General features: G+C 35.2%; 3 protein-coding genes and 1 non-coding gene across 5 annotated transcripts; 2 read left to right on the top strand and 2 right to left on the bottom strand.

Moving 5' to 3' along the window:
- Nucleotides 1–2,102: 2,102 nt before the first annotated feature.
- Nucleotides 2,103–7,204, bottom strand: LOC147408597 (WD repeat-containing protein DWA2-like). Its single transcript, XM_086419868.1, has 14 exons — nt 7,020–7,204; nt 6,847–6,930; nt 6,600–6,732; nt 6,246–6,357; nt 5,972–6,071; nt 5,333–5,460; nt 4,247–4,316; nt 3,847–3,935; nt 3,643–3,688; nt 2,893–2,966; nt 2,720–2,793; nt 2,583–2,641; nt 2,400–2,455; nt 2,103–2,192 (listed from the first exon to the last, which is right to left on the bottom strand). The coding sequence occupies exons 1-13, from the start codon at nt 7,062–7,064 to the stop codon at nt 2,414–2,416; spliced, it is 1,056 nt and encodes a 351-aa protein (XP_086275994.1). The 5' UTR covers nt 7,065–7,204; the 3' UTR covers nt 2,103–2,192; nt 2,400–2,413.
- A 1,198-nt stretch (nt 7,205–8,402) lies between these two features.
- On the bottom strand, nt 8,403–8,475 carry TRNAE-CUC (transfer RNA glutamic acid (anticodon CUC)). The gene has a single exon. It is a non-coding gene; the product is annotated as a tRNA-Glu (tRNA).
- A 124-nt stretch (nt 8,476–8,599) lies between these two features.
- Nucleotides 8,600–15,109, top strand: HCF244 (NAD(P)-binding Rossmann-fold superfamily protein). Of its 2 annotated transcripts, none has more exons than XM_086419882.1 (8): nt 8,600–8,916; nt 9,911–10,142; nt 10,684–10,782; nt 12,994–13,188; nt 13,643–13,735; nt 13,848–13,943; nt 14,216–14,356; nt 14,836–15,109. In XM_086419882.1, exons 1-8 carry the CDS (start codon nt 8,753–8,755, stop codon nt 15,010–15,012), a joined length of 1,197 nt encoding a protein of 398 aa, XP_086276008.1. In that variant the 5' UTR covers nt 8,600–8,752; the 3' UTR covers nt 15,013–15,109. The 2 variants fall into 2 exon arrangements, with proteins under 2 accessions (XP_086276008.1, XP_086276014.1); XM_086419888.1 differs by lacking the exon at nt 8,600–8,916 and adding an exon at nt 8,997–9,150 and having other exon boundaries at nt 9,907–10,142.
- Nucleotides 15,110–18,325: 3,216 nt separating this feature from the next.
- On the top strand, nt 18,326–19,533 carry LOC147408600 (DUF241 domain protein (DUF241)). Its single transcript, XM_086458861.1, has one exon. It carries the CDS (start codon nt 18,378–18,380, stop codon nt 19,248–19,250), a length of 873 nt encoding a protein of 290 aa, XP_086314987.1. The 5' UTR covers nt 18,326–18,377; the 3' UTR covers nt 19,251–19,533.
- The last annotated feature ends 5,124 nt before the right edge of the window (nt 19,534–24,657 follow it).

The raw sequence follows: 24,657 nt of genomic DNA on the forward strand, positions 1-24,657 counted from the left end.
CGTGAGCACTGTGGGACCTACTTTTACTGAAAGGCTCGTTATTGGTCCATTGAGGTGGATTGGGTTCGAGTTGGATCGGTGAATCCGGCCCGAACCCAATTAGTAATTAACCATGAAAAATTACATGGTTTCAAACACATGTCTATCTCGAACGAGATCAACCCTTTAACTCAATTAATAATTATTTATTCATAAATAATTATAGATTTTTTTTAATAAAATAAGATTGATTTCAGGAAGTTGAGTCAGAAAATCATATTTTACCTAAATATATAATATGTGTTTAAATTAAAAAAAAATTAATTATTTTAATAAAAGTATACAAAATCCCACTTGACTTAACTGAGATTTATTGGTTTGGATGAGATTTTCAAAATCTCGTCCAAGACATCTTGTTTATTTTGCAAGATTCTTTACAGATGTGATGCCTTGTCTATCTGTCTTGCTGATGGATGATATTGAGATGATTAAACGGTTTAATATGAGATTTAAAACTATAATTAAGGGACAATGAAGTCAGGAACACCATTGTACTATATAAGTATTAACCATGCAAAGTTACAAATCTAATGACATAATATCTTTCCTTAGGAATCTAAACGAATTTTTTTTAATGCATTTGATAGAGTCTCCAAGTTTAAAGTTAGCACTTTCTTTCAGTAACTCGCTCTGTTATGCATCATGGGTGGGATAATATTATAGCCTTACACAAAACAAAGCTTGAGATTTTCCATCAAATAAGCTACTGGGATGAATTAGGATTTCCAAAGAAATAGCTCGCTAAGAAATATGTACCAATCGACAGGGAACATCACTTTTTCCCTGCTGGAAAGAAACCTTTACGTGACGCAACCGCAGACACAGACACGACACCATATACAGCTTAGCACAGCTTTTTGTGATCAACATCTCTATATACTTGACCTACCATAATTAGTACCCGATGGCACGACACCATATACAGCTTAGCACAGCCTTTTGTGATCAACATCTCTATATACTTGATCTACCATAATTAGTACCCGATGGCATTGGCATTGGTGCATTGCAACGCACCCCAATGACAAGGACATTTTGATAATATGAGATAAGTACACGTCATGTAGTATGTGGCTGCATTTTATGCTCTTTACCACACTACTGTGGCTTTTGGACGACATGAATGTGAATTTGGGAGGATTTTGTCAAACATAGGTGAGTCATGCTTTGTACTTGTAGGTGACTTCCCTTGATCAAAGTGAAGAAGAAGGCTCTTCTCTGAGCTCTCTTCCGATGGTTTGAGTCTATAGCTAGCTGACTCAGCAGAGTCCAAGTTTTAAAGTTTGACTAGATTAGATGCCTCGTGACTCCATTAGGAATTTGACATAGTTTTGAAAGGAGTCGTGGTAATCTGACTCTCTCACATGGCATATTCAATGACCCCCCTGATGTGAGATGTGCTAAAACCATAGATTTCCTTTCATCTGTATACACAACTGCACAGATTTATGGGGATGTGCAGTTATGTATATTGAGGCATAAAGTCTATTGTTTTAACACACCCTACACCAGGGGTGACAATTGAGTATGCCATGTGGGGGAGTCATATTATCACCACTCTTTTGGAAGACTCGTAAAAATGTGGATTTTTCATTTTACCAGATTATTTTTTTCCAAGCACTTTTCATAATATTTATTTCCTTTAAATACTCCTCTTATAAATTCATTATAATCTAGAACATTATTTTGGACAGATAAAAATAGCTATTATTTAATATAATTTTATCTTTTGAATTTTGAAATTTATCTTGCTAACAAATTTTTTCCAAAATAATAATAATATTACTAGTGGTATGTGCATAATATTACAAAACTGCTGGTCCATTACATACTGCACTGTTCCATTACTGTTGTAACGCCAATGTGACAATGGAGGCATCCTTGAGTGTATCAAATTTGCTAGCCAATGCTTACCAAAAGAAGCCAAAAACATAAAATAAAATGCAAACCCAAACCCACTATGCCACATTGAATGGCTTCTCTTCTAAACTCCAACAAGACCCCTTCCACAGATAAACTCACTTGATGAGGACAGAAGATCCATGCCATACCAGTAGTCCATCTCTATATTTTGCCGCAAAAATCTCTTTAAAATGCCTACTAGTAAAGATACAGACTTGAAGTTCTCATTTGAATTCAGAGGTAGCTGCCATCTGCAGTAATTTTAATCAAACATCTCAGATTCAAGAAACCTAAATGCACATTTCAATTATGAATTGTCAAATCGAAAAAAGCTTAAAGACTCCTTGAGATACTACTGTAAAATTATGAGGATGAAACTGTGTAATATTCTGCATCAAACAGGAATAAAAAGTTTCACCAAATAACAAATAGATAATGGGTTATAAAACTACACTCACCACAAAGTTATCCTTCATTTTTTGGGGAGATATGGCTTTACTGATTCCACAACCATCTGTAATGCATGTCGAACAGAGGGGTCAATATCAAGATATGATAACAGATGATTAATTTTGCTGAACCCTATACTAGGGTTGAGGCGTAAATGATTTTTTCTCCGTAAATTTGATTAGTGATCATACCCTTCCATCATATGACAATGAAGCAAAAATCCAGGGTTGTCGAGAGCTCCAAGCAAGGCCTAGCATTTCCGTTTAAACCACATCAAACCGAGTTGGGAATAAAGTGAAAATGAAAATAGGAGGATTGAAGAGATTACCATAAACACTGTCCTCATAGTCACTGTAGGAGTTGAGCAATGGATCTACTCGTCGAGTCGGTGACTCCAACATACTGCCATAAACAGATAAAAAAGTGAAGAAAACTAAATAATAAGTAAGGGATAAAGTGAAGAATTTAGCAATCGTAAGCTATCCTTGGCAAGAAAATGACCTTTCAGATGTCGAATCATCACTGTTAGGGGAAGAAGCCAACCATAAATTGACAGTTGAATCTGTTCCAGCACTCTACAAAAGCTTACCTCTTGTCAGCTTACAACAATGGCTCAATAAGCATGAAGGTCTCACATGATACAACACAGAGAAACCATACAAAAGGGAGAAATACTTGTCTAAGGAAGGTTACGCATCCCTATCTATATGTCATTCACATAGAGGATGGTTCAAAACTTCAAATGAATGGGGAGGCAGCACAACCAAAAAAAATGAAGCCTAATACCTTCCAAAAAAAAAAAAAAAATGAAGCCTAATATGACAAGGCTACCCTTTGATCAATAAAATCATTCTGGGAATTTCATTATATTCTTTTTTATCAACCATAACACTATAATAGGTTGAATGATTTGTCAAATCTGATTGTCTTGGGTTATGGACTAGAAGAACTAAAAGCAAAATCCATTGACCAATGATCGGAATCATCAGAGGCAAGCAAACCATGTCACCCAAGAGTTCACATCAACGGGAGGTTTGGCACCTCAATGTCAGCTCTTCACCACCAGGGGCTGTAGTATGTTTCAAACCCCATCCCCCAGGACGGGTATGCCAAATGAATGAGACAACTAGGGAGGACAGCTTCTTAACATTCTCCAGTCATGAAGATTACTTATAAATAAGACTCTTTGTGAGTGTGTGTGTGTGTGTGTGTGTGAGAGAGAGAGAGAGAGAGAGAGAGTGAGAGAGAGACCAAAAGCAGTTCATCGTACTCAGGGTTAAATCGGACAGCCCATGTCCTGCAAATACAATCAAATAAGCTCATTAGCAGATAACGACAATCAGGTCTGCAAGCACATGTGCAAGTTATACAAACAAGTAGGCTCTTCATGTATGGGCATGGTCACAATGGCTCATGACTATCTATCCAAAAAAAAAATGAGTAAAAAAGAAGTACCAGTGTGCATGCCCAGGAAGCTCTCTCATAGGAACCTTCAGCATTCTAAGATCCCAGATCCGAATCCCAGATTCATCCTCTGCAGTGACCTGTATAAGTAGGTAATTATTTTATCATTTATTGAGGAAACATTTTTAGGCACCATCAACATTGTGAATGAGCTCATCAAAATGGAAACCTATACAGTTCTAAAAACACAACAATAGGACCAGCTGTGCGTTGTGAAGCAGAATGTTGAGCAATCAAGAAACACACTCGTTGATTGGGCACAGAAGAGATCAAGATGTTTAAATAAATGATGGAAAAAACCATAAAAGACAATAAAAAATGGGTAGCCTGAGGGACTTTGGGATAAAGCATACAACAATGTTGGAATTATATGCTAGACACAAATACTCACAAGTATATTTTGCTTCTTGGCGTTATAATCCAAATTGCGAGCGTGAGCATGCTCAATTGAATTTGTCTTCCTGAAAGTAATAACATGCACAAAAGAGAACTTGAATCAGATAAAATTGTGAGCATGAAGTTGGAAACTCAGACAATCGAATAGTTACCCACAAATTAACTTGGTAAATGCAAAGGGCGTTTGTATATATGGATAGGAAACAAACTTATAACCTATAGCACATTCCAATAAAAATGAGAAGAATTGCAAAGAAAATCTAAATCATTAGATAGAATTTACAAAGTTAATTTCTAATTAAAAAAATTGTCATAAAAAAATGAGGAAGTTTGCATAAACAAAGGATAGGAGGTCAAAGTCACGAATTTGGTTTATATTACCAGTAAAACTCAACCAGAGTTAGCATGGAGATGAATTGCAACTAGTAATATCATCATCAATCATCATCTGCACCTTATCCCAACTATTTGGGTCCACAACATGAATCCAATTTCACAATTCAATTCTATCTAGTGCCATACTTTGTATTAAGGCATGTGTCTCCAAATATTTTCGAATTACCAAAATCTATTACAATTTAACCTTCGTCTCACCCTTTAGGTCTTTGAGTCTATACCAAAGTGCTCATTCCTGGTGTTCTAATTTTCTTTGTTGGACATGCCCAGACCATCTAGAAAGAATTTATTGCTTATTGAGGCTATTTCCAATGTTGTCAAATTTTGACCATTGTTCCAAATCTCAGATCTGATTGCTTCAATATACATCTTCCAGCCTTCCTCTAAACCTGTTAGACCCCTTAATTTATACTAGCTCACTCCTCACCAGTTTTATACTAAATGATGCTGGTCGATCAATGGGCGGGGACAAGAACTGATGGGCCTTGCACAATGTTTGAGCACTGTGACAGTCATGAGCTGTGATAGTCAAGCCAGCCTGGACAAGTGGTTTAGCAATCATACAAAGACTTCAAAATGCAAGATGGTTCTCATCCCTGAGTTAAAACTTTTACAACTAAATACAATCATTCCATAACCTTAAACATGTAAAGATACAAAGATATGGTCAGAGAAGAAAGCATACTTCATAGACCGGAGATCCCAAAATTGGATTGATGAGTCACATGTTGTTGCAACAGCATTCTTGTCATGCGGATCCCAAGCACCACCAGATAAGTAATGCAGCATACCGACAGATTCCTGTGATTGTACCTAGAATTTTCCAAAGAACAACTCAATAAGAGTGATGTTTGCCAATAGTTTTGACACCAAACTGATGCAAGATAATTTAAGGTTTACTGATTTGTGGGTTGAACAAAAGATTTAGGGTTTGAATTGGGTCAATCAAAAAGGGTCTGCAGAGCAGGATTTTAAGATTTTTAAGCTAGAAAAGAGCGTTTAGGCGTTAGGATATGTGGAAAGGGAATTTTTAACAAGCTAGGAACACGAAAATTGGAGATATGGGACTTTTTATTTGGGTTGGGCTGTTGGGGGGAGGGCAGAAAATAGCTCAAATTTCAATTTTTGGTTCTTAATGGATGGAATTTGTTTACAAATGAGAATAGGTATTGAAAAACTAACTAGAGTTTCACCACTTAATTTACCTACGTGTATTGAGTCTAGAAGTCACCACACAAAGTGCGAACTTTCAAAGAGCAACGCTTTCCTAGTGTTATAATTATAAATATTTGATCTTTCAAAGGATTTCCTCTTTCAAACGCACCTGTGCGGTCTTATTTGAAGAATTTAAGCTCCATACGAAAAGATTTCCCTCATCAATGCTGATCAATTTATCATGCCATCCAGATGGCCACCAAAGAACACTACAGTCAAAACATACAACACACGAGAATAGGTTAAACAATCAACAGAAAATGATACCTGCATGAGTGGATAAGAAGATAGGAATATCCATGAAAACAACAACTAATTGAAGATTGCAATATTACAAGAATAAATTACTTGGTTCCATAATAACCGACTACAAAACCACTCACCATTTGATCTTGCTAGTATGTGCATCAAGGGAAACAAGTTGTTCTAATTGCGGAGAATTTAATTGCCCATACAATTCAGGGATTTGCCAAACAGCAGCTCCATACGATTCACCTTCAATAACAAGGATCGGTATCAATCATCTTCCATGTTTAAATGAATTTTTCTTTTATAAACTATGGGGCAAAGAAGATAAAAATGGTAACAATGAGAGCTTGATCTGCAAATTCGAACTTGAATTGGTCAACAACAGTCAAACAATGGGATCATTAGAAGAGACATTTACTTAGCATGCACATCACAACATCATAAAATTCACAGAATTTACTACATGAGAATTGAGATCGATCGCCTACCAGATGAGAAAACTGTCGAGAACATGCGGGGATCAAAGGGGCAGGACGAGAGATCCCAGATCTCGTTAGGGTGTGAAAACAAGCCCTCGCAAATGAGTTCTGTTCCAGACGTCGATAGCCTGATCAAATGGACCTGAAATTTCATAAAAACTAAGATTGAATTTGAAAGAAATCTATTAGGGCAATTAATTTGAAGGAAATTGAGGCCATTTTTTTTAACAAGAGTGTCTAGATCTACGAAGAGAACCTCATTTTCTTCCTTGAGACTCAGAGTACCAGCGATGAAGCTGGTATGATCTGTGTCTGCTTTGACATCTGCAATGCATCTTGCCTGGACATTAACAAAGAATGAGAAGAGAACTTAAGGTTTAATTTCTAGGGTTTTGAAGAGCTGAGGCGTTGGAGAGAAATGGTGTCTACCTGGTATTTCAGACCATAGCCGATACCTGTTGATCCTCCCTGCATTTGCTGCACTGCAACACCTAACGTGATGTGAGCTACTACTTCGATCTTAGCATATAGTTAACGACTTAAGGCCACTGCAAGCAATTTTATTTATACTTGTACGAGCGTTCGCGGCACGGCCATTCTCTTTCGGGGCTTAGTGGGTAATATAGAAAATATAATAAAATTAGGAGGTATTACTAAAAAATTTATTAGAGTTACAACTAGAGGAGACATTATAAAAAAGAAATCGGATCACATACACCCAAGGTGGGGGATTGAAACCCACCTCTCACAACCTAATGCATACCATGTAAGTCATATTCCGAAAAAATCACGCCTAAAATATCTCCTTGTAAAATATTTCTTGGATTATGACTTACATGATGTGTATTGAGGTGTGAGAGGAGATCTTTAATCCTTTACCTTAAATTTATATGTTTTGCATTCGATTATAAAAGGAAAAGTGTGGGGAAGGAAAAGAGTAAGGACAATAAAATTTAAAGAGTAAGAGAAAAACAATAAATGGGTTCATTATAATGGAATGAGATGTTTATCCCTTATAAGTAGCCCTCGTCATTGTGTTTTATCATATAAATTATTTGTTGGAAAAAAAATGAGTACATTTTGATATTTGAAATGGATGTTATTGGATTATAAAAAAATAAAAAATCATATTGATTTTTCATTTCAAAATCATTATCTTCTTAACTTTTAATTTAAAATAATAAAAAACTTCGATCTTTAATCAATCTCGTTAATTAGACAATTAGATTGATATTAGAGTGGGACACACTATTGTGTGGTTGGTCATTCGGTGTTTCATTGTCAAGATGATGTTTTCTGATTCATCATTGGGTTTTGGTCATAGTAGTTTGATCCACGAGACCATCAATTTTAAAAAGAGTTGGCTGTAAGCAAGATGATCATTAATCTTTGAAAAGATTGCAACTTTCCAAATTTTCCTATAATAGTCGGTTGCCAATAAATGTTAGACAACTTATCTAAAATGATCATCCAAAAAATTTCTTTGAAGATTAATCCTCTCTCTATTTTTTTTTTCCCCTCTCTCTATGGTTTCAATGTTTCCCTACCAATTTTCAACCATCACTTTGTAAGTGTATGGTGAAACCTTAGATTATAAGAGAATGGCAATTTCATAAGTAATTTAGAAGCCTTATATAAAAATTTGGGATAGCTAGGTGGAACTTATGCTCTCTAACATCCAAATTAATTTGTATATAAAAATACATTACATATCATGAAGAAGTGAATCAGCGAACTGATCATCCTAGTGAGTTAAAAAAACATAACCATTACATCAACACAAGCTATCCACAATATATAGAACTAAAAAAATTCCGTTGCCGGGACTTGAACCCGGGTCTCTCGGGTGAGAGCCGAGTATCCTGACCAACTAGACTACAACGGACTTGTGACTAAGTTGTACAATTTACTATTAATATACTATAAATGGTATCGTATGGAAGTTCAATGCAAGATTGTACAAGTGCGTGATCGTGATCCATAATTCCACATTCGAGAACGACGTGGCAAGATTGAGATCGACTACTCTCCATCTCCCATTTTTCAGTGAGAGCATGCAGAGAGAGAGAGAGAGAGAGTCCTCTTGAAAGTTGGAACTTGAAACTTGAAAGGGCACACGCTAGCAAATTTAGACGAACGAAAGACAGAGCGAGGGAAGGACGATGGCGTCAAGATGCACTGCACTCCCAACTCACTTCCATATCCATTCTCATACAAAATACTCAACCAGACAAGCATCCTTGTCCTGGAGGCGCACGTTAACACAAGACAGTCTCGTCCCTGCTATCTCATCTGTCTCGCTATCCCGTTCGTCTTCTCAAGGCAAGTAACTCTCTCTCTCTCTCTCTCTCTCTCTCAAATTCCATTACCAAATGCCCGTATTTGCGGCATGCGGGCACGTGGCGCTCAAATCACTGTTGATTGATTGAAAATACGCATCTCGATGCGTATAAAATGAACTGTTATGGATAATTGGGTTCTTCGTCATCGAGAATTGGAACTAAAATTAGGGATTTGTACAGTTCGAGTTTTATCATAGACAGACGTTCATTTTTGTCAGGTGTTAATTGGGTCCCATGTAGGTGATCTCATAATTCAAGGCTCAGCTTAATTTGGTAATCTAAATCTTCTAGTTTTGTGCCACGTGTTGGATAATTGTATTCAAAGATTGCACTTAGGAAGCCTGGATGTTAGATATTGTTCTGTTCTCCCTGATTTGCTATCACCAATGAGTAATGCTAGAATAATGTAAATCAAGTTAAAATTTTAATTTTGTCTTTGACGGGGGTTGGCAATTAGGGAGTGTTTGGATGTGAATTTCTTATGTAGGTAGGAATGAAAAAACCAAGAAGGTATCGACCGATACATTTGATACATTATGCTAGAATCAAGCTTACCCATCTATAAAAAAAATTGTTAGAATGTTTTGCAGTTAGGATTGTAATAAAAATTGTTGGGCGACACTTCGAAAATCAGCATAATATTATGCGATTAAAATCAGCATAATATTATGCGATTTTCAGAGTAACGCTGCAAACTAGAAACTGTTTTAAAATTTGAATATCTTATGTGAGACTCCAACATTATACATTTTAATATTTGTAGATGTTACACATTTGCTTTAAAGTCTCTTGACCCTTTGGGTTTTTCTTTATAATGGGTTTCTCTAAATTTTATGTTTGTAGATATTTTGAATTTCACCAAGTATGGAAAACATCCTCAAAATTTAACTTTGCTTTTTAGTTCTTTCTTTTGTCAATGTGAGTAACTTGTAGAGTTGAAATTAAGCCCATCATGTTCTTTGCTTGTTCCTCAGGCAGATCTTATATACCATTGAGAATAACATGTAGTACTCAGACAACAATGGCAACCAATCTGGCTCCCGGGACCCCTGTTAGGCCTACAAGTATATTAGTTGTTGGGGCCACTGGGACACTGGGCCGGCAGATTGTTAGGCGTGCATTGGATGAAGGGTATGATGTGAGATGTCTTGTAAGGCCTCGACCAGCTCCTGCTGACTTCCTTCGCAATTGGGGTGCAACTGTTGTCAATGTGAGCACCAAATCCTTTTACATTTGACCAGAATTTCTGCAAATTTTTCTCCGCAAGTCAAAATAATTTTGAAGAAATTACTTGCAATCCAGATATGATAATATATATACCCTTTATTCTGTAGCCTTGCATTTCATAATTGACAAGATTCAAATTCTTTGTCCTGTAAACCTGTTCTTTTGGGGCGGGCACAATATTAATGACCCAATCTCATATGTTTCCTTTGTGTATGTTTTCAAATTTTATTTAGTCACATCCAAAAGTTTCTTGTTTAGATTAGGTTGCAGACAAAGATTATTTGTGGATATATAAAGTCTAACTAATGCAATTTAGGGTTTATGAGTTTAACTTGGAAGTTAGTTATTTTCCTGCTAATTGTTTGGTCAATTTAACGTTGATTTTGATCAAACTTCATCTATATTTGTAAAATCCTTTGTGTTAGTGCTAAGATTGCAAGGAGCTTAAGCCAATGTTGTGAATCTCTTTACTTTTGTTTTGGAGTTGATGCTGAGACTACAAAACTCTAATTATGTTTGAGCAGGCAGACCTAAGCAAGCCAGAGACTATACCTGCAACACTTGTTGGCATCCATACAGTAATTGACTGTGCTACAGGGCGCCCAGAAGAACCTATAAAAACGGTAAATAGTCTCTGGAAATTTACAACTTTTATTTTGGATCATTTTTATATTTGAATTGCATTAGACGATAATCATCCATGTATTAACCACTACAGTTGAAAGGGTACACTTACATTCCAGTCTTGTTAGACCCATTGTTTAGTGCTCTTCTTTTCAGTACATTCTAGTTATGTTAAGGTGTTACGTTCTTCTATTTGTGAAATATGTGGTCCACATAAGATGTGAATTTATATTCGAACGGATTAGCTATTATAGAAGCAATGATGTTGATAATCTTTAGTTTTTAAACAGAGTGATGGAACAAAGATTAAGATTAAAAAAAAATGAAAGTACCTGATAACCAATTTGATATGCCAAGGAGGTCAACCATGAAGGGCATCTTCCCATCAAGACAAATGATGGAGAAGTTTGGGGAAAAGAAGAAGGATCTCCACATGGCATTTGTTGGAGTAGAGGAAGTAAATACTAGAGTGCCTAGACAATTTATTTGGTAGGTAGTGAGAAAGAAAGGAATCCCAAAATGCATATACTTTCACAAGTAAAGACACACAAGGGAGCTGTAAATAGTGTGAAAACAAAATTGGAGACAAATGAGTTCCCAATAACAGTTGGTTTACATTAGGGATTGGGTTTGAGTGCATATATGTTTGCTCTAGTTATATATGAAGGAATTGTTCATACTGAAGAGCAGGTTCCTTGATGCATGTTATATGTAGATGATGTGGTGCTATTCAATGGGTCTAGAGAGAGAATGAACACAACAAGATATGAGGAGAGTTCTTTTTTTTCCAAGTTAAAGGGATTTAGAGTAAGGAGAACCATGACAAAGTTTAATAGCATTAATTTTCTATCCAGCATGCTGCTACTGCTTCCAGTCATAAAATAGTTCAGTTTCTAGTTTTTGATGAAGCTTTTACTCCCAAAATAGAGCCGCTTCCTGATGCTTCTGGTCAGTTGGAGACATATTCGATTGAGTTTAATTGGATCCCTGGAAATGGTTGAGGTGTTGCATAGCTGCATATTTGAAACTCTATTCTTCCTCTTCATACATGCCGGGGAGATTTTATTTCAATAAAAATGAGAGAGAGAGAGAGAGTATAGTCCAAATTAAAAACATAAAAAAGGTGAAAGACTATCTAGTAAAATGGAATACACCATATAAAGTGCAATCAGATTACATGAATCAAGACCTCTCAGTCAATGCAAAAAATCGTAATGTTCCTCAAGATTTGCAATTAGACTTTGATACTTGATCATCCATCAATTCTGAATTCTCCAAACATCAGGAGTGTACTTGCAAAAACACGCTAACACCCAAGTCACTCAACAACGCAGTAGAAATTTTAAGTTGATCAGTTACATCTCTCTTTTTTTTGCCTCTGTTTATAATTTTTTCCCTTGGGCATATTAACTGCTTTTCTTGATTTCAACCTTTGCAGGTGCACATTGATTGTCCATGCTGTGTAATCGTTGCATGAGTGACCACCTATTGCATAATCAACAATGACTGCTAACCATTTCAATCTTATGTATCCGGAGTCCAACCCCAACATCATACTAGACTCAAATATCAGGCTTGGCCTTATACCTGATTCATTTATTTAAACTATACATCAAATGTTCATCTTGTATTTCAAGGTGATGCATCATTACTTGGGAAATATAAAAAATATCCCGCACAATCATCATCTATATCTTATAAAAAATATTAGGTGTAATCTCGTATGATAAATTGGCATGAGCCATGCTCAATGTAAGTTTAATCCTTAATCAAGAAGTGGCCCACAACTGAAATGAAACCAATTGATAAACCCACAGCCACTTGTACCCTATATAGGTCAAGTAGCATCAACTCATTGCTGCTCCTTAGAGGAATCAATGAGTAATATAGCTGGTAGAGGTGTTCCTGACCCCAATATTTCCTCCAAAAATAGCAATGCCTCAACCTGTAATCATGATTGATTTCAGTTACCTAAATACTACTGTCCATTTTACTGTCAAATATTAATGCGTCATTTTGAAGATGAAATGATGTTAATGGATATTCTTACAAATATACTTTAATTTCTGTTAAGGTCAATTTTAGTTCTTTATCAAGCTACTATCACATCTCTCGTATGTTTAGTTATCACTATACATTTAGTCATCAAATCTATCAGGTAATTGTTTTCATGGTGTTTGGGTCTGTTCTTATCCCCTTGTTCTATTTAGGTAGATTGGGAAGGAAAAGTTGCTCTAATACAATGTGCAAAAGCAATGGGAATACAAAAATTTGTATTCTTTTCCATCCACAACTGTGACAAGCATCCAGAAGTCCCTTTAATGGAGATCAAATATTGCACAGAGAAGTTTCTTCAGGACTCTGGGCTTAACCACATCACAATTCGACTCTGTGGTTTCATGCAGGTACGCTTCATTCCAATTTCCAATCAAAAGACTTGCTATGCTCTTTCATGATCTTGGTGCTTAAATGATGCATATAATTGATTATCTCAATCTCTACTTGGATAACATTACAGATATGCATACTCTCATCTATAGGTATATGGTGGATGCCTTAAAATATCCCATCACATAATCTTTTATTCATCAGTATTCTTTTATTATAATAATCATTTTGTGCTTCGTTATTTTAAGTATAATGTCAAGTTCACGAATCTTATATTTCAGGCATTGTTGAAAAAATAAATTAAATGCTCATATAGCCCTCCAAAATGAACATTGAGAAAATGGAAAGAAATGTAGTCTGAAACAACATGACTCTGCCCAGTTGTACCAGTATATGTGGAGTTTTCCCTTTTTCCTTACGATATTTTTCTAGATTATAACAAGTACTAGTGTGTGCTGCCAATTTCTACAGGGACTAATTGGGCAGTATGCAATACCTATACTAGAAGAGAAGTCTGTTTGGGGAACTGATGCCCCAACACGAATTGCTTACATGGACACCCAGGTTGGGATTTTCTTTCTGCTTGTTCACCGTTTATTCTGTTGAGCTCTGCATAGGATTCTAAATCACATTGTAATAATATGTGGTATCTAAATGGGTTTTCTGTCATTTCCAGGATATAGCTCGATTAACATTTATAGCTTTACGCAATGAAAAAATTGACAAGAAGCTTCTTACATTTGCTGGACCTCGTGCATGGACGACACAAGAGGTGAAATAAGATTTCTTTCTTTGTTGAAGGCCTTGATTTCTTACTTTGTGCTTGGCCAATTAAGGTAACAAATGACTAAGCATGCTAATATTAGATCTTTTGATGAGGATAAACCGATTCATATTTATTTTATGCCATTATACCTTTGTTAAGAGTGTTTATTATTCATTCATTTGTTGTTGGTCAATGACTTTTACCTTGCAAGGAATTGTTCGATATCAGCATGTTAGATTTGAAATGTCAAGTGTTAACTGCATTTTTCTTGTTTGTAGGTGATAACATTATGTGAGAGGCTTGCAGGGCAAGATGCAAATGTAACAACAGTACCTGTCTCGGTCTTGAAATTCACTCGGCAGTTGACTCGGTTTTTCGAGTGGACTAACGATGTTGCTGATAGATTGGCATTTTCAGAGGTATCCTCTCTCCTATTTTCTCCAATAGCCAGCAGTATTATTCTATGATGCGAGAACACACTTTCAAAAATTGCAGTGTGGAACACTTTTTCATGTTCGACTTCACCCTGACAGAGGCTAACATGCTTGAGAAGGCAAAATCAAACGGATAGGATTGACCCTTTGCCGACGACTTATTTATAAACTAAATTATGAAACATATTTTATTGATGATTAGAGTAATTAGTTTATTTGAGTTGGACAGAAACCAGAACTGATAGGCGCTTAACAGAAGCTATAAAAATCAGAAAGGAGATTGAACCTAATCTGTAAAGCATCCAGTAACCGATTCTTTCATTTTACATGATAGTATAGTTCACAAATTCTTTAGTTTTGCCTTTTCTTCCCCTATGTTACAACTTTAATTTGAATTGGCTGTTTATTTCTAGAAGACTAGAGAAAATAATCTCTAGCTAATGTTTGTTTGTTTGGTTTTCTAGGTTCTCACAAGTGATACAGTTTTCTCAGTTCCAATGACTGAGACATATAGCCTTCTTGGGGTGGACCAAAATGATATCATTTCATTAGAGAAGTATTTGCAGGATTATTTCACAAACATACTGAAGAAATTGAAAGAACTCAAAGCACAATCAAAGCAATCAGATTTCTACATTTGACCATGGCCTTCTGTTTTTGTTTGTACATGAAGCGACATATGTATGAACAATGTTGTAAGGAGAGAGCACTGGAGCTAAGTCCATGCTTTTGCTTTTATTTTTATTTTTTCCCTTTTTTCCTTTTCTTTTGTTTAGTATTTGCAAACGAACAAAAAAGCACATAAGATGCAAGCAATAGAAATGTTGGGTGTCGATAATTAAGAAGAAGAAAAAAAAGTGCTATTGGCAAAAACCTGGGTGCAGAGCATCACCAAGTGTACAAGTGGTTGATAGCTTTAACGGTGTCAAAAAGGTTGGGTTGGATTCTGTACCGGTATTTCCAGACCTGACCTGCCTATTAATCGAATCTCACCAATGAGCATTGAGCCAGTTAGGCCCATCCAATTTTACCAACAAAAAAAAATCTAATAATAATTGTTTTTTCAATGTTTGGACACTCACTGTTCAAAATTTGAAGGTTACATTGCTATTCATGATGCTGCAGGATAGTAGGTTTCCGTTTTGCTCCTAATACAGATCTTTTTTTTTGGGTTCAAAATTTTGCAGAATTTTTTTTTTTCCTTCGTTTTTTCAAGCATTTTAGTTGTGTCGTTGGATATTTAGGATTATTGCACATAAAAAACTATTAAAGGATTATTTTTCTTGGATTAGATTATTATTTTTTATATTTCTAACAAGTAAAATAGCAGAAATGTACAATCTATGAATATTTCACATTTGATTTGTCTGAGTGTTTTAGTGATGGTGCAATTTGGGTGGATCCAATCCGAGATAATGGGTATAACCAGACTTGGCCGGCTTAGAATGGCATAGTTTAGGCTTGGACAACTCAGCCATTCTATAGGATGAAACAAGCTCACTTTATCTACCGAGTTGGGCTAAGAACAGGTAAATTATGGTTCCAAGTTGATCATGTCCATTTCCAGCCATCGTTATTACAACGCAATTTGGCGAGAGGGGAAGTTACAATTTTATTTTCGGAAGCCCAACCATGGTTTAAAATCTTGTCCAAAAGCAAGACGACTCGTCCAATTCGTCTTGGTAACATCGTCCACCAACAAGAAAGATTGACAAGTCATCTCAAACCTGATGTATCTCTCAAAGCTCAATTGATTGTGTCATTATTGAACAAGACACGACTTGTTTATAAGGTCAACCCCAAGTTTTTCAGTCTTGTAAACAATTTCTTTTTTCTATGGAGTACAAAATATATACCTGCAATAGAGGGTTGATAAAGTAAGAGGAAGTGACAAAATAGCATTTTTTTAAGGCTGTCAATGGATCAGATCAAACTGAAATCTGATTCCTTGTGGTCTGATGTCTGGATTGATCATTTGAATCTCATTCCAACTGATAAAATGTTTAAAAGTTTATAAATGATATTTATTTCGATTTTGTATATCAAATCTAGTTAACCATGATCCAGATCTGATCAGATTATTAGTGGATTTAATTTATATCCTAATATTGATAAGAGTATGATCCGAAACTTACTGAATTAGTTCCGGATTGATCCAATCCTATTCGATTGATATCAAATCGACCCAATCCTATTCAAACCCAACCCATTGACTTGGCTACGTGAGAGAGAGATGATAATTTGAGTGTGATCTAATCGACAAAAAAACAACTCCATTCAACCAGTCAAAAGCTGATACACTAACACACACGTGGCTACATTGAACCTTTGGCTTTGGCTAACCCACTCACCCTCGCTCGCATAAATGCAAATTACAACCTTGTCTCTATCAGGCAAGTAAGTGAGACAAGGAAATAAAAGAGAATCTCGTGGACTTGAAGTCGAAGTCCAGAAAAATTGGGATCTATCTAGACAACATCTGCTTGGCCTATCTGTTATGTCTGTTTGCCAAACATCACTCACGTCATCGAAAATATATATAAAATAAAATGGGAAATGAAGACCTTGAATGAAATCAAATTAAGAAACTTAAAAAGGATTATTAAAGGAAGACATGGTCATCTATTGAAGCTTAAACTGACGTGGTGTCTACACTTATTTGGAATCTTGGCTATAAGTAATATGTAATAAAGGGGAGCTGTCTCTTGTCCGAGTCATTCTACGTTGTCCATGTGGCTGTCTCCTGTCTGTGGTGGTTGATTTGGACATTAGTACAACAACCTGGATAAGCCATGGCATCTTGTAGTTTTTGGTTGACATTGCCCTCACACGTTTTTCATTGTTGGCTAAACGTTGACAATAATCCTAACTCCTCCCCTTCTTTGGGGATGAATTTAACTTTTTAACGTGATCAACAAATTATATAGTTTTTTTTTGGCGATCAAGTATACTTGTAGACAGTGGGCCAAGCCTGTATTTAGACTTTGCTCATATCATAGATCATAGTCTTATGCAAGGCCTAGTCCTGAGCACGTCCAATGCGCGCACATCACAAGTACTAGGTAAGTGACAGTGCACCCTCGCAAGTGATCCTGGGAAATTAATGCTAATAAGCAATAAATTATTAAAACATATTGCCTAACTTTCTTTGTTACTTTTTTTCAATTGCAGAAACTAGCAACATTATCAAGTAGACCATTGGCCAGGCCCTATAGGGTTATTTATTGATTTGATGCTTAGCTTTTATTGAATAACTGGCCTGCTATGTTTGACAATGGGCACAGAAGTGCTTTTATGATAATTAAGGATTACTTCTTTAATTATCACAAATAAATATTTTACTTCAAATGGTTTTAATCATTTTTAATTATAATGTAAGTTTCAATCTTGGACACGTGTACCCTTTTGGATAATTATTAAAAAGAGTGCATCCTATAGGGATTTGAGTATAATCTTGGACATTAATTACAGGTTCTCTCTCATTTAATTAGAACCAATTTTTGTACATTATTATATAAAAAAATTGCTTAGTTCACGTATAATTAAGTTTTAATAAAACCATTGTTTGTGTGCAGCAAGCCAGCTTTAAAAATAAAAAATAGAAAACAATTATTAAACCATCTGAACTTTGAAATATAGAAATGAAATTACGACACACGTGGCAGAAATCCAAAGTAAAAGAATATGGACCCCACACACTGAGAAGCCAGAGTGTCTCTCCACGTGGTGTTCCCTATCCACCAAGAAAGGAAACCAAAAGGCTCCTCGTTTTTTCAACCCTCCCACATGTTCATTGACAGCTGGCGAATTTATTCTCGGTTCCTCCTCCCTCGCTCCCCTCGTGTGCGCACTTTAGTAAATTATGCGAAAACACGCACACACACCAAAACTAAAAAAAAATTAAACTAATTTGAAACTTATCCCATCCTTTATAAACCCATTACCTCACACCATTCTTTCTTCAATCTTCGCCATCACCATATTGAGAAACAAAAAAGATTCAAAAATGGTTTCCAGATTCCGTCGCACGCTTTCTTTCCCAAAGCCAAACCCTAGTCTTCCATCAACAATGGAGAAATCCTACCACGTAAGATCAATCAGTCTGCCTTGCAGATCACATCCGTTGATCTCCCAAATCAAAGACGAGATCAACGATCTAAGAACTTGGGAATCAAAATCCAATGTTCGAACCTCCTCTTGGCTTTGCGATGGTTTGATTCGGCTGAAAAACGTTCACGACTCCGTACAAGATCTCCTACAGCTTCCACAAACACAGGAGTCTCTCCGCTCTCGATCGGATTGGGTCGAGAAGCTTCTAGAAGATTTCCTCTGCTTCGTCGATGTTTATGGTATCTTTCGAGCTAAACTATTTACACTTAAAGAAGAACAATTGGCGGCACAAGTAGCGATAAGGAGAAGAGATGAATCGAAGATCGCCTTATACGTTAAGACTCGAAAGAAGATGGATAAGGAGATTAAGAAACTGGTATCGGTTGTTCGATGTATCGTGTCGGCTGGATCGTTGTTAGAATTCGATGGTGATGCTGAGCTCTCTGGAGTTCTCCGAGATGTTAACGAGGTGACTGTATCGGTTACGATATCTCTTTTGAATGCAATTTCAATTTCGTCTAAGTCATGGATTCAATGGAAGCTGTTGAAGAAGAAGAGAAAGAGTGGTGTGGAGGGAATTAGAGAGTTTGAAGAAGTTGAGGTAGAGAGGTTGTTGAGAAAACAAAGAGAAGAGGAGGAGGTGAGAAAAGTGTTAGGGAAGTTGAAAACGATGGAGAATTGTATCGAAGAGATAGAGAGAGGGAGCGAGAGAGTGTTCAGGAGTTTAATTACGACTAGAGTTTCTCTCTTAAACATTCTAACTCAATAGAGAGGATGTAAAGAGAGAAGGATAAAGACTTGGAGATGTAAATCTTTCTTCTTTAACGCCGAAAAGATAATAAAAAAAAAATAAAAAAAAAAAAAAAAAAAATATGGAAATAAAAATTGCAGTATGAAGAGAGAGTTTATTGTTTACAGGTGTGATTTTTGTAATTAAATGGATTCTGTTAAAAGAAGACACGTCTAGGATTTTTTGCACGGAAATTGTTTCGACATATCTGTTTCTTATGGTTCTTGTTCTCTCTCTCATCCAAAGTTATTAGCTTTGATTTATTTTTATTTTTTGTTTTTCTCTTTCATGCTCAAACATGAATCAACAATGATTTTGTTACTTGAAAATTTTAACATACAAATTCACAACTTAATTTTATTTTATTTTTTAATTATTGTAAAGGGGTCAATAGAATAGATTATACTATTAGAGCATTAGATGTATTATATTAAGATGTATGAGATACATTGTAATAATGAAATATTTAGCAATTAAGATATTTTAAATTAAGAATTATTGAATAAAATCTCTAAAAAGACTATGTTATATAAACAAAATTTATATAGAAGACAAAGTTTTATTTATATAAAATCGTTCTTTCTAATTTTCTCCTCTTTCTTTAAATTAATTTTGGAAAAAGTATTCATGTGTGAACAACATGTGTGAGGTTCTTTTGTGCTTATGCAATTTTTGAGAAAACATATCATTTGTGATTAAATTGGATTATGTTGTATCCTAAAGATAAGTTTGTCAGAAACTCAATTTTATCTGTGTTTCCTAATCAATATGGAGGTGGCTATCTTATTTAAGATAACATAGTTTACTATGTGTCTCAAAGAAATTTTCTTGTTCTAACTTTCTTCTAGTTTTCTCTTTATTTTCTCAGCCAAGTAAGTAATTTTCTCATAAAATAATTTGTGGTTTCATGCATCTTTCCATCACCTTTTGGGCTAGCGTGAATTGGAAGATTAGATGGTGTAGGAACTTGGAAACAATATTTTAAAATTTTGATTGTCAATTTGATAATCCATTTGAGCTCAGCGATCTTTAGTAAGATTTTATTGAGTTTAGTTCCACATCAGATACAAATTGCCTTATCTCTCTCCTTATAAGTTTCTGGGTTTTTCACTTATTGCCAATTGATTTTGAGTTGGACCCCAAATTTATCATGTTATCAGAGCAGATCTTTCTTTCCTTCACATCACCCAGTTCATATCTCTATGTGCTTTGGTTCAGTCCGGCCCACATATGTGAGGGCGTGTTGAGTTTAATCTCACATTGGATACAAATTACCTCGTCTCTCTCCTTATAAGCTCTTGAGCCTACTAAATTAGTAAGGAAAGTGATTCTCCTTTTAATACACTGCTAGAAGCTAGAAAAACATGTGATATTGATTAAATAAACAAAGAGCTCTTTACTTAATGGGAGGAGATAAGAAGGTATCATAAGCTTTATTGAGTGAGGCTGTTATACTTTGATTGGATGGATATTTAGTTTAATTTGTTAACCTTTTAGGGTTTAAAGCGACAAAAGAAGTGGGTGGTGGTGTTGACATAAAACTGCAAGTTGAACATTATAAGCAAATGAAGGAAACCCACATGCTTTCATTTATTTGAATTTATATAAGAGAGAGAGAGAGAGAGAGAGAGAGAGAGATCATAATGATAATGAGTTGAACCATACCAATGTTTGGGTGGAGGAATAAAGACACAACAACAGCAGTAATTGGGTGTATTATTTGATGCACATTTGAAAACAGATTCCCTAACACATTGACAGCTTCTTTTCGCTTAGCTTCGTGTTCTTCCAGTTTCCATTATATAATAAAAGCACACACAGACAAGGGGATGATGATCTGTTATTCCAAATCTAATATGCAGCAATTAGGGACTTCAATTGTCTTTTCGTTTATATAATATATGGTTAAGGTCTATCAATTGCTAGAACCATAATTGGGGAATAAAAGGTATTTGTATAGGGTATTGAAATGGTTCCAATCGATCAATTAGGATTTATGATTTGGAATTTTGTATTTAGAGTGTTGGGATTTTATTCAAACTGTCGATTGTCATCAATAGTATTTTTTTCGTATCGTTCCACCATGCTTGATACTATGTTCCTGCAATCAAGATGGATATGGTGATGGGATTAGGCCCATAGCTCAGTTGGTTTGACAGATTGCAAAACAACTTTGAGGTCGTGGCCCATGGGTTCAAGTCCAGCTCACCCATAATATAAATATATTTAGGGATGGAGTGCTTCAACCTTAGTAAGGTTTATATAGAAAAAAAAGAGTTATAAATTAACAAACCTACTCTAATCAAATATTCCTATTTCTTTCCTCAAACACATGGAAATTAAAAATCGATGTGAGTTCGATAAAATATAAATCTTTGAAATCCATTGACCTGGTTTCATGAGACAAGAGTCCTCTTTTGCCAAATCTAAATCACCATTTCAGTCAGATCTCGTTTGATCATTAGCTCGTACCTCTTCTTAACACGATCAATTAAAAAATAGATCACATATTGACTTTGATATTTTCTGTGTCTAGTGCTTCTAAAGGTGATCACATAATGGTATTTTGTTAAAATTAGTCAGCAACAATGTTTAATTAAAAGTTGCAGGCTAATGTTAAACAGGCCCAACCCATTGTACCTTGTTTGAGATCCAAGCCCAAAGTTTGACCCACTATGCTCTTTTGTTACTGTATCTACACCAAGTCAAGACTACCACTGTATTATGCCTTTTAATGACTTACCAGCAATGTCCTGTTAGGGGAAATCAAGGACGAGATCGATCAAGTTCAAAGTTTGACCCATGGCTCTTCATTGAGTTTAGGACTTCTTTGTCGGTTCACTATTGAGTCAGTCAAACTGATCATCTTCTATTGGAATACAAATAGAGAGTAAGAATAGTCGATCTGCTTATCTTAATCGAAATACATACTGTATGGATAACATTTTCACGATGGATGTGTACAATAAATCTTTCTCAACATGATTTATACCAGTAATTTTAGGGCCCACTAGGTGGTTGTTACAATGAATTATCTTTTGTTATATTATGTACTAGACCACAAATTAGCATTATTTAATGACTTCTAACGCTTGGAATCATGGTTTTAAATATCGTCTAAGATTGAGATATCTCGTCCGATACATCGAGATATCATCCACCAACGAGACGGATAGACTAGTCAATGTATTGGATGAGATTTAAAATTCACGTTCATTTTTCTTATTGTTGAATGAGACATCTCAAATATATCGAAAAACTTATCCGAGATAACTCAATTTCGTTCACGGACGAGACGAGACGAGACGTCATAACAAGTTAAAAAATCATGTTTCGACTAAGTAATCGGCTTAAAATTCTAGTGACTGGTGGGCCGAGAATAGTGTCCAACTTGGTAACTCTTGGTAGTGGTGCCGAGTCATGACTCATGATAGAGGATATGTCGTTATTTACGTCCTTATCTAATAATGATAGGAATCTAGAGTACTTTAGAATATAGACTAATAGAGTACCTACATTCTACAAATCTTTGATTTTCAAATCAATTACAAAAGATTCCTTTGAAGCAGTAAAAATTTACAATTATAAGAGAGATCTGCAAAGAGTTTCTCAATGATTGATAGAGAAGAGCCTATATAGTGGTAGAGTGTTACGTTCTCTACCCTTCGTCATCATGCCAATCCTTTTCAAGGTGTCTATTAATTTTCCACCTCTTGAATGAGTCCTATTCTAAAAGAAAAAAAGGTAGAAAGAAAGAAAAAAAAATTTGAAAGACAAATCCAATCAAACAATTTCTATCTCTATCATCTCCCATGATACATATAAGCTCTCTCATAATGGAATTAGAATTAACCTTCACTTCACTAATAGAGGATAAAAACGAGACCAAGAAGTTAGTGGTTATTCTATTTAATTTTCTATATACATAAGAGATGGTAATATTGACAAATTCAAATATTTACCTTTAGTTGCAAATTTGAGACACTAGTTCAATATGATTAGAAGAAAAATAGCAAAGAATAATCTAATCTCACAACTGAAATAAAAAATCATAAATAAATGACACCTTTTAATCTCCTAGATGGTCCTCATATGTCTTCAAAGAGTAGTAGGTGCCAACTAACTTGGTTCATAACATCTTCAAATGCCAACACCTCCTTCGAACCCTCAAGTGCATCACTCTCTATTACATGTTCTACAGTGTTGTCTTCTCTCCGATTTGATATTAAGCCTATCATACAGTCTATTTTTCTAGAAACATTGAAAAAATGATACCATTGGCCTAGGTTTAGTTCTCATCTGCCTCAAGTTATTGATCTCATTGTTTAAAAGTCTACATTTATGAACAACTATTACTTGAAAAATACAAACAAATAATTGATTCAGTCCAGCTATCCATATTAATTTAATTAGGATTTCACCCTTACTAAGAATCCTTAGGTTCACCTTATGACATCTAAAAACATAATTTAAAATTTTATGAATTTCGAAAAGAAATATTTTTCATCGGTGAATTTAAATTTTAAATTTTGAAGTTAGGTGAAAATTCGATAGTCACCCATTTTCAAAATCTTAGATCAAGTCCAAAAGATTATATATATATATATATATATATATATTGGGAGAGGAGCTTTTCAATAAAATCTAAATAGTCTGTATTGTTAGATTGTTAATGTGATAATTCATTTAAGCAAAACGTCCCTTGGTAAGACTTAAAATCTTATTAAGTTAGTAATAAAAAAATTTCTCAAATCGATTTTAACAGCTAAATTGATAAAACCAATAACAGTAAATTTATACTCGAAATTCATCGTACCGTGTGAGATCTGAATTAAGATCCGTTATAAAGATAACACTTGAGATTATTGGAAGTCGACAAACTTCCTCACAGTAGTAGTGTGGGACCCTCATCATCTACTGCACTAGCATGTGAAGTATTGTCCTTCACATCCTTCCATTTGATTCAAAGTTGATACTATTGCTCACTTTTCACATCTTCCCATAAGCATCTCGGAATGTATGGTGGCCCATCACCAAAAATTTTGCTCGAATCCTCGCAACTTAACTTTGGCCCTAACATCAACCACAGTTTGATGTAAAGCTCTATTTGCATACTTTTGAGTAGGGCATAATAGGATTTTTTTAATTAATTATTTTTTTTAATAATGATTTTCTGATACCCACTTTGACAGATGCCTCCCTCCGCTCCCATCACAGAATCAGAGACCATTTGCATCGGGATATGTAGAATCATAAATCTTTTTCTTATGTATCCCAAGACTATGGTTCTAAGATGGGGGGTCATATTATCACGACTCATTATTTTTTCCAGTAAGTTAAATGAAAGTTATTTTTCATTTGCCAACCAATATACCTTCAAAATTTA

The sequence above is a fragment of the Akebia trifoliata genome, chromosome 2 (assembly GCF_017979445.1).
Source record: "Akebia trifoliata isolate Shusen 1 chromosome 2, ASM1797944v1, whole genome shotgun sequence".
Taxonomy (NCBI): Eukaryota; Viridiplantae; Streptophyta; class Magnoliopsida; order Ranunculales; family Lardizabalaceae; genus Akebia; species Akebia trifoliata.